This window comes from Epinephelus moara, chromosome 13 (assembly GCF_006386435.1).
Source record: "Epinephelus moara isolate mb chromosome 13, YSFRI_EMoa_1.0, whole genome shotgun sequence".
NCBI lineage: Eukaryota > Metazoa > Chordata > Actinopteri > Perciformes > Serranidae > Epinephelus > Epinephelus moara.
Window position 1 is genome coordinate 22,327,678 of NC_065518.1, and position 10,285 is coordinate 22,337,962.

Below are 10,285 nucleotides of genomic sequence, written 5' to 3' on the forward strand. Positions count from 1 at the left end.
AAAGTAAACCATAATGCTTTGCTGCTGTTGTTTGATTAAATTCTCTGTTGCATGGCCAAGTAAGGTAGAAAGAAATTAATGCAATTACATAATTATCAGAACTGTATGAACTCCGCTGGAGGTTAACATACAGTATGTAGTGAGGTGTGTTTTGATGACACTAAAGGATCTAGGTGTTGGCTCTGAGTCAGGTTTTTCCTGTGTGTTTTGGTTAGTGAAAAACCCAAACAGTTTCAAACACGCACCCATGTACTCTGTGTACTGCCTCAGCAGTTTTGACATACAACACTGACAGGAATCATTTGAGGTCTGAGAAATGAGTTTCTTTATGATACAAGTGACCGTGTTTCATGTTGATACACTGCAATACATTATTTACACTGAAATACGTGAGGGATATTTATTCAGCCTGATAATCAAAGTCAAACAGCGGTATTTATCCGTGTCATTCATGACTTGAGTTGCTTCCAACAAGATAAAAGGTGGAGGCAGACAGTTGGCTAGAGTTTATGTTTATTCTTCACTGAGATGGACTTCCTGTTGCTGTGCTTCATGGTGTAAAGCAGCGCTGCACCAGCGTCTGTTAGAGACTGGTGGGAGGTGAATAAAAGGAAGGATTACCATAAAAAGTTAAGCAAAACAGGCAGAGTATTCTTGTACCAAGCAGTATTTTAGTAATTTATAAGGACATGACGTCAATTACCTGCGAGTCTGAAACCACGGATTGTCTCTGCAAAGAACAAAGAGTTCGTTACGGTCATTTTAACCAACGTGTGACACTGAACCTGATTTAAAAAGATGCTAATACTCACCCTTGTGAAGTTATGTATGTTGTTGTATATGGGCTCCATTGTTTTAACCCATTCTTGGTATGTCTGATGGTCCTCTGCACTGCTATTATGCTCTCTGCAAACACAGACAGACTCACTTTGTACATTACAGTATCTGCCAAGAAATATTCTACATCTACAGCATTCAGACACGTACTGTCATTTTACTGATAACATCAAGTTGATCACGAGGAATAAAGACATTTGACTGATTTAAAGGAGCTGTATGCAACTTGCAGACCATTAATATAGCAGTACACCACTATTTGCTATGTAAAGATATACTGTAGTGGAGTAATAACATCCTGAGCAGAGAATGAAGTCACGCTGCCTCTGTGTTGTAATCCAAGCTCCTCTGTTTGTTGTTGTGATAAGAGGTCCACCTGCACGTGTATATTAGTGCATATGAGTCTCTGTGTGTATCTCAGTGGCTAGCTCACTGCCGCTACTCTGCAATGTGCTCATACAGTGGTTACTAATGATATTGGGACGGCATTGACGTGGAAGCATAGTGCCAACCTTCCTGTCCCCCTCAGTAGAGGGGACGAGACTGTTGTAAGCAACATTAGCTGCTACCTGCCAGCTTGGCAACCTCTATGTTGCCCCTTTTTCCACCAAGTATTTTGGTTCAGTTTAATCTGTGACACATGAGAACAGTTATTTCTACGTATCCATCATCAAAGTTGTGGATGGTGCTGATAGAACTGTTCCATTCCGTCCCGTTTTTTCGTCACACACAAAAGGTGGAGCTAGAAACATCGTAGTCCATTGACTGGTCGATAAAGAATCGTCTCTCTTGCTCAACAAGAACTCAACACACTGCTATTTTTATAGATCCCAGCAACTGTGACAGAAACAGTAAACACTCCAGTCTGTTCATTTTTGTTTTGAAACTGTCGGCATTCAACATCGTTCCATTGACAGTCTGCAAGGTAAAGATGTTCCTCTGCATCCCTGGTGAAGAGGCGAGAGCTAATAGCAGCAGTGACGTGGTACTGTCTGCAATAGAAACACTAAACAGATCTAGGGGTTATGTACATGTCTGTACAGCTTACGTACTGGTTCAGGGATACTATTCCCAATGTGTTTGGTAAAAACTCAGTTATTGAGAACCATGTGGAGACTATCCTGCCCCAGACTCTGAATCATATGCTCTGAATGTCACATACAACTCCTTTAATGTCAAGAGCCATCTGATTTTCATTTTCCTTTAACTCACTTTTAACCTTTGCATCCTCTTGTTTCTATTTCTGCAATACAGTTTGCCATCTTAACTCACATTTTTGTTTCGTAACATTTCATGCAAAAATGTTCCTAAACTGGTTTTTAATTTCACCTGCACAATTACTGGACATCATTTTCCCTGTCTTCTGTCTTTTTTCCACGTGTTGAGGATATAGACTATGAGGGCGGCCTCATTAAATCCATTTGTCAGACATCAGCATTAAGTAGCTCTCATTCTACATATTGCCCACACACTAATGTCAGTCAGAGTTTCCTCCATGACTCCTGTTACTCACATCGCTCTCTCGATCAGCTTCCTCTGCAGCTCTCCTTCCCTCCTGGCATCGACGAAGCGGCCTCTGACAGCCAGAGCGGCGCTGGCCTGTGACGAGTTGAGCTGAATGATGGCCAGAGAGAGGGAGGACAGGGCCGCCGAGCTGAGGAGGAGGGCCACACTTTTATCATGAGAGTGCTTCTCAACATTTACAGCTTCAGCCTTGCCATTATATTACTGTGCAAACACACACAGGAGCCACTTTGTAGCGGCTCAGACGATGAATTGCGTGACCTTCATTCAGTATATGAAGCAGGCGGACTGAGTTGAGAGGTTCATTTACTGTGTGACTAAATGTTAGAATGGGTGAGAAATGCTTTACATGGTGCAATCATTTCCGCATGATGTGAAGGCTCCTGTATCTCAGCAACAGCCAGTCTCCTTGGATTTTCAAAACTGCTGTGCCTAAAGGCTCACTGAGATTGGTATAAAATAATACATCTAATCAATTGTTGTCCTCAGGGTGAGAACGCCTCGTTGATTAAAGACGTCAGAAGATAATGACTTGTTTAAGCTTACAAGAAAGAAATAAGCATGCAAACAGCTCAGTGGCGTGTGTGTGTGTGTGTGTGTGTGTGTGTGTGTGTGAGAGAGAGAGAGAGAGACAGACAGAGAGAGAGAGAGGGAGAGAGAGAGAGAGAGAGAGAGGGAGAGGTAATCTCAAAACACAAAAGAGAGAAAAAAAATACTGTAATTATGGAAACATTATTATCACCTGTCATCAGTAACATCTCTCTCCGCGGTGATCACTCTGAGCATTGTCTGTCCCTTCCTGTGTTTGTACCTGATCTGCAGCTGGATGGACACACGGCTACCAGGGGCAGGCACTGACACTGAAGACAAACACAAAAAGGACACAATTATAAATCGAAGTTTTCAGGGTTTTTTTTTAAAAACAACAATCTACATAAGTGTTTTTGGAGCACAGAGACAGTGTGTGTTGCTTTGTGACCATATGGTGTCACTGCCTGGTTTGGTTTACAGATGTAGATGTACAACTAAAATGAGCAAATACCGGTATAAGTGGTGCAGTGGCTGAATGAGTCAAACTGCTCCCAGTGTACTGTGTTCTCATGATCCAACGTTCTTGACATGAACTAACATTGTATGAGACTGGTAAGGGCTACCTTCGCAGTTCAAATTGCAAACAAACAAAGGGAGGTGGGTGTTTTACACTGCAGTTTGAATTGTACAAAAAGAAGGAGCATAACATCAGTAGGCTATGATAGGTGAAGTAGGTGGGTGACTTCAACAGATTGACCCCGGGAAATAAACATTGCTGACAACATAAAATCCTTTACAAGGTCTCATTAATGTGTCATAGCAAGAGGATATTAAGTTGGGGAACCCTGTCTGGCCTGTATGAGGAGTCAACTCTGCCTTTAGCACCACTTAGCTGATGCTAACATCAGCATGCTAACATGCTCACATTAACTATGCTAACATGCTGATGTTTACTTTCCAGGATTTACCATCTTAGCTTAGCCTGTTAGCATGCCAACAGTTGCTAATTGACACTAAATGCAAAGAACAGGGAAGGTCGATGGTCAAACCAAAATATTGGACAAATTAATATTTGGACCCAATGATGGCAACAAAGGAGAAGTCAGGGGATCACCAAAGTTATAACTTCATCATATAGTGATGATTTTCAGATGACCAACTATCTATTACCAAGACTTGCTTCTTGAGGGCACAGCCTAGCCTAGCTACTGACACAGTTTTCAAAGGTGCTTTGGTTGTCTTTGGTTGTCTGCTACTGGGGATAGTAATGGCACATAAGTTACATTAATACTCTGGTAAATGGGGATAGCTACTGACAGCTACTGGGGAAAACAAAAGCGCTGTCCTCTTCCTGTTTTGGTTGCACCCAAGCGGCAGCCTCTGGGCTGAAAAATAAAGTCATTACGAAAGGGTCAAAAACTGCAGTTCCTTGAATGGCCACTTGAGGCTGGCCCTAAACGCAACTCAATCCCATAGACACCCATGTAAAAATGCCCAACTTCACAGCCGAAATAAACATGTTTACAGCTTGGTACAAGAAACGGTTTTGGTCTCTATAGCTAATTTCCTCGTTCATGACAACTGTACAGGAGGTGAATTTTTATAAAATTCAACATTTAGATTTTATTGAGGCTTAAATTTAGGAATTATTTAGGGAGTGGCTGCTTTGAGTGAGAGTTGTCTCATCCAAATATGATCACCTCTGGCTCTAAAAAACTAAGACAGCAATGGCCAAAATGCCAAACCCAAAGCTTCAAAATGGGTGGCATCACCGTGTCTATGTCCATTATGTGTATAATGTTTATTTTCGTGCAATGGTTGACAAACTTCCTTTGCGCTGTAAATCCAGCTTACATTGCCCCAGGAGATCATACTAGGTAGAAGACAGGATAGCAAAGCAAAAACGAGGCTTACAAGGACCCTGTCTAAACACAGACGGTGTCGTTATTCTATAGCCATTATACTGTGCAATCAATCTTTACTTCACCATCAAAAAACTTCTCTATTTCCATTTTAAGGAACTTCCTGAGGCCCATTCAGGGAAGTTTCAAGATGAAAGCATTGGGCTGCAGCTATGTGTGGTGGCAAGACATGGATGCAGATTCATAGTCTGCAGTGAGACACTGTCATGCATGCCAAACTACCCAGCCTGTCAGTGGTGACATACTGTACCAGTTTCTTCTCACCTTCTGCGGCCTGTTCATTGGCTCCAAACTGGAAGGTAATCTCTGTAGCTGGGTCCACATTCCCCACCTCTCTGGTTCCTATGTGTCCTGCCTCCTTCTCTCCTCTCATACGCCTGGACCAACATCAGTCAGTGGTTATTATTTAAGTAATTTTAAGTGCATTCATGTGCCGACTAGACTACTTGATAAAGAATTTAGAAATATTAGTAATAAAGGTATGCATAGTGCAGAACGTACAGTGAGTTGGGCAGCAGTAATGTGACAGTGCAGTGTGTAGCGATGGTCCTGTTCTCGATGATCTGCTCAAACTCTTGGTGCAACCTATTGGGGCTTGCTATCACCACCTAGGGGACGAAACACACAGATAACAACATCTGATGAGTGATATACATAATAAAAATACTGGCACGCCGTATAAAAATCTGCCAAATGTTGATACACAATACAACAAATCTTACTTTCCCTCCAGTGCGATCAGCGAGTCTTCCCAGCTCATCCAGCCTGCAGTCTGTTCCCTCTATGGCCAGCACAGACACTGTCACACTAATGAAAGAAGTATGAACTTCATTACAGCACAGCACCAGACCACTCGAGCCATAATAAGCCTTTATAGGCCCTCATTAGTACTAATATAATCACTGGTTACAGTCTTATAGTTATTTTTGTTGGTGGAGCAGCAGTGATTCATGTGAAAATGAGTGTTAACTGTCATCTCAGCAGTATGATATTGATTTTAACGCTTGTTCTATTCTCGACATTGATGAGGAGATGTGTACCAACCCCTGTTTAGCAGCATAGTCCCCCAGCTCCTGGTAGAAGATGGTAGATGAGAGAAGGGTGCGAGCATCATTATCCTCTACCTCCAGATTCCCCAATTCTGTGTTGGCTTTCCCATCTGTACAGATAATCACCTTCAAGATCAGCGGGGATAGCAGGTCAGGATTGTGTTGTTTTTAGAGAATAGACAAATTAAAAATGGCCAAGAAACAAATCTATTCAAATAAAATGAGTACAGGTGACCATCACAGTGCGGTATACCTGTTTCCTTTTATATCATCTATGGACTAAAAACATGCACTGGTGTGATGTTGTAAATATGACCAAACCTACCTTGGCCCCTGGCTGTCTGGAGGCTATTGCAATCGTGAGGAGAGCAGCTGGACCAAGAGCTGTGGTCCCACCTTCAGATAATCTTTCAACAAAAGGAAAATCAAAATCAAAAATCAAATCAAATCAACATGTTATTATCCCTGTGTATCGTGTGTGTATGCATGTGTAAGTATGAGTATCTGTCTGTAGCAGCTAATCTCGCAAACTACTGGATCAATCAGCCTAATATTTTGAGTGCACATTTACAATTGTATGCTAAAGGACCTCTCGTGGTTGTGGTGATTCACAATTGTTGAAAACTTGTTTTATTGACTGTTTTATACCATCATTCACTGCTGACTCCTCACTCCTCTAAACCGGACCGTAGGGGCCACAGGTCTGCAACAAAATCATGTAGCAAAAGCAGAGAGCGAAAGGAATTTCCGAAAATTGTCTCGGCTAAAAACAAGGTCCCTTACTGGCCTTCGTCGTGGCTCAAAAACTGACACCGATAGAAAAGTTTGGTCTCATTTCGTACTGGAGCATCTGCAGATTAATTCCATATCGGGCATGTTAGGATCAACTAAGGTTAGGCACCATAAGGCACCCCTTAACTTTGCCGCCATCGTGACTGTAAGGGAGATTAGAGGGACAATTCTCCCGGGCCCAGCAATACTACGTGCATTCTCTAACTGTGAATAGCTGTCACCTGGCGGAGGTCTGTGCTCTACTGAGTGCACTTTTCTAGTCTGAGGATAGCATTTCTATTATGCAATAAAAGACAAAACAACTGATCGTCTTACCCCATGACTTGTCTCTGTAGGTAGTCCTTAGTCTGTGAGAGTGGAGGTGGAATGGGGAAACTAATTGCAGCCTCTTTCAGAAAGTCGCTGTCAGACAACTCAGGACCACACAGGGAATGTGACGTGAAATTCTCATTTCCATGTACTGTCACCTGGCAACACAAACATCAAGGGTTAAAGGAATACTTCACCTGCATTATGACCATTTGTGCGTTAGTTGCTCACCACTTTTTACCTTCAACATGTGAAGAAAAATTTGTATTTTCGCATGCCTCTACAGTAAATAACAAATAAAAAAAAGAGCCTTCCTCACAAATTGAATTGAAAAGGGTTCCTATCAAAATATCTGTTCACAAACTCTGCACAACTCACTCAGTATAATCCAAGTCTCATTTATCCAGTAATATGATCAATACTTTCCAAACATGCATTTTTGCTTAAAAACATTTGTAACATTTTGTATGATATAGTTTTGCTGTTGTTAAATAAATTTTCTCTTTTTGGATTCTCCGTTCACCGTACAGGCATGCAAGGAAGACAAAGTTTCCTTCATGAATTCAACATAACACAGGTTGAGTAATGGTTAGACAGTTGGTCATTTTGCAGGTGAAGTATTCCTTTATGAAAAGGCAACAGTAACAACTTGCATTTGCACTCACTTGCATTTCTATACGGGAAAATAATGAAAAACGAACCACATTTATGTCAGACACAAACCTAAGTAAGAGACATAGATAATAAAAAAAAAAGAGGAGGATCAAGTCTATGATGATCATGTACGTACCTGACTGTTGAAGGTGATGAGTCCCACTCGTATGTCAGGATTTTGCTGACTTAGTGTCCAAACACACTGCAACACCGCTTCCTGGACAAACTGATTTTGAAGACAATGACTTCTTATTAACAACTGCATCTTAAACTATCTTTGGACAGCTGCTACTGTTATAGTACTCTGTGTTGTGCATGTACACATGATGTTGTGTAGAGTTTAATGGACTCTACCTACAGTATGTTAAGACTCACACAGTGTTTGTTTTCAGGCTTACACAAGAGACCTCACCTGGAGACGGGATCTGTGGAAGACATGCTCTCCCTCCGACACCTTAAAACAACAGAGATTGATCCTTTGAAACACCAGCTGTCACAGACGGCTTTAACAGTAAACAGATCAGTGTCAGGTCGTGTGGTTTTACCTGAGAGGTGATGCTCATTGAGCCTGAGATGTCAATACAGAAGAGCAGCAGAGTGTCAGTCGCGCACAGGGTCTTTTCACTGGGACAGAGCAAAAAGAGGCCATCCTGGTGACCACTTAGAGGACACGGAGGTATACTGGGTGTGCTGGTTTGCTCCCAGGGCTGACAGAAGTAACACTCATTAACCTGTAGTTCAATATAAGGAGAGAACGTTAGTTACATTAAGAAACATTACCAAGATTACTGAGTACCCATTGTTTCATTATGTTATGATCAATAATACTTGTCATGCTCTGTATTTCACAGTAATGATTACAAGGAGATTTACAGTTATTATCCACACTCAAGATCAGTGCCTCTTAATGGTGTTGCCACTTATCAGTTTCAGGATGAAGATGGAATTAAAGATACAGCACGTAATTACCACATTGTCGTAGCAGGTGTCCAGCACAGAGCCGCACTGGGAGCAGGAGGTGGGTTCTCCTTGGATGGTCTCCACTGGAAATATGCAAACATCATTACAGTCATAAGCCAATAAGACTGAGAATCAAAGTAGATGGGCGATAATGAAGATTTTATGGTGATGATAAAAGTTTACTGACCTCTTTCCTCTGAGAGTAATTTTCCTAAACTGACAAGGAGCACATTAGGATTCCCCGGCAGAGGCCCCTTATCTACTGATCATGAGTTTGGAACGAGATCGTTAAAAAATAAACATTTTTATAAGGAAATTAAAGACCTATCTATTTAATATGGCGTTTAAGATGGAGTTTAGTTGTTAAAGATAAAGTGACAGTCCAAATGAAATGAAGAAATGCGTATTTTTCCTCTTACCTGTAGTGCCATTTGTGTGATGGAGATATCAGCCGTAGAGATGTCTGCCTTCTCTTAATATAATGGAACTGGATGGCACTCGGCTTGTGGTGCTCAAAGCGCCAGATAAATACATTTGAAAAACTCAACAGCAATGTCTCTTTTGGGAAACTATGACCTGGTTACTCTAGATAATCCACAGAATTTGTTGTGAGCACTTCCATGTAGGAACTATTTTCTTTCTGAACTACACCCGCCAACTGTATCACTGCACAGATGGAAGCGTGCATCTACTTACAGAAGAAAGGCTCGTGACAGAGCAAGACATTAACATTGACTGGCAAGTGACTCGCAAATACGCTTTATTTTAAAGTGCAGATATTTAACAGTGACAGCAAAATGCCCAAATGCAAGTATGATGCTGAATATGGGATCTCAAACTAATGACTAAGGAAAAATCTGGACCCCATGACTGGACCAGTTGCCATGATGGAGCCTATTCATTCCAGTGGAGTTGCTCGCCTGGCACATACGCCAAATAAAGTTTTTAGCTTCTGGATTTACTTGTGCAGTAATGTCTCTCCCGCAAGTCCGTGCTCAGCTTATAGACTATACATTGTGATGACGTCACAGAGTTTTAAAACGCTTTTCTTGGCTTTGAAGAATGAGATAGTAGTGTGCTCGAGGACCGTCTTAATCACATGATACTCAAGAAAAAACCCAGGTGCTCTTGAAGAAAAGGGTCAGCACATAGGAACAAAAAATGAACTTCAGGCACTCATGCATGGAGCAGGAACAGATGCGTTTAAATAAAGTTAAAAAGCCTTTTCTTGGCTCTAGGAAAGCTTACAAATATATAAACTCCATGGATAAAAAAATCATATAGAAAGAGTCATAACTGACCTTTGTTTGCAGTTCAAGGTGTCCAGTTGATGTCTCTTTTATCATGGTGGCCCATGGGGAAAATACTCTGGGTCGCATGGGATTTTTTCACTACAATACTGCAAGTGGCCACTGGGAAAAATTGGCTGCAAGGCTACACATTAGGCCCGTTTCCACTGAAGAAGTTCCTGGTACTATTTGGGGGGCAGGAACTACTACAGGAACGTCCTCTCGCCCGGCCCTCTCAACTGCCGTGTCTCCACTGAGAGCGGAGTATGAGGAAGGTTCCTGTAAAGTTACGGGCTCTGGATGTGACATAATCGTTGCGCGACCATTTTGACCGGGACGACGTAGGGACGCCGTTAGCTGTTAGCCGATAGCGGTGTCTGTAATAACTCACTAAATGGCCCGTGAAAATTTTTTTTTT

General features: G+C 41.8%; 1 protein-coding gene across 2 annotated transcripts in view; it reads right to left on the bottom strand.

The window, feature by feature from the left end:
• Positions 1 to 301: 301 nt before the first annotated feature.
• The window catches only part of LOC126399796 (circularly permutated Ras protein 1-like), a 16,343-nt gene continuing 6,359 nt past the window's right edge, over positions 302 to 10,285 (bottom strand). Inside the window, exons 6-21 of one of the 2 annotated variants that reach the window (XM_050060061.1) lie at positions 8,766 to 8,837; positions 8,588 to 8,661; positions 8,164 to 8,349; positions 8,031 to 8,072; positions 7,755 to 7,844; positions 6,971 to 7,122; positions 6,189 to 6,270; positions 5,859 to 5,989; positions 5,537 to 5,621; positions 5,316 to 5,422; positions 5,079 to 5,191; positions 3,104 to 3,221; positions 2,351 to 2,491; positions 813 to 906; positions 704 to 730; positions 302 to 590 (exon numbers count right to left, since the gene is read on the bottom strand). In XM_050060061.1, coding sequence (XP_049916018.1) covers positions 501 to 590; positions 704 to 730; positions 813 to 906; positions 2,351 to 2,491; positions 3,104 to 3,221; positions 5,079 to 5,191; positions 5,316 to 5,422; positions 5,537 to 5,621; positions 5,859 to 5,989; positions 6,189 to 6,270; positions 6,971 to 7,122; positions 7,755 to 7,844; positions 8,031 to 8,072; positions 8,164 to 8,349; positions 8,588 to 8,661; positions 8,766 to 8,837 — 1,604 coding nt within the window. In that variant the 3' untranslated portion in view covers positions 302 to 500. Of the gene's footprint in view, positions 591 to 703; positions 731 to 812; positions 907 to 2,350; positions 2,492 to 3,103; positions 3,222 to 5,078; positions 5,192 to 5,315; positions 5,423 to 5,536; positions 5,622 to 5,858; positions 5,990 to 6,188; positions 6,271 to 6,970; positions 7,123 to 7,754; positions 7,845 to 8,030; positions 8,073 to 8,163; positions 8,350 to 8,587; positions 8,662 to 8,765; positions 8,841 to 10,285 lie in introns of both variants that reach the window. The other variant, XM_050060060.1, reaches the window with a different exon arrangement.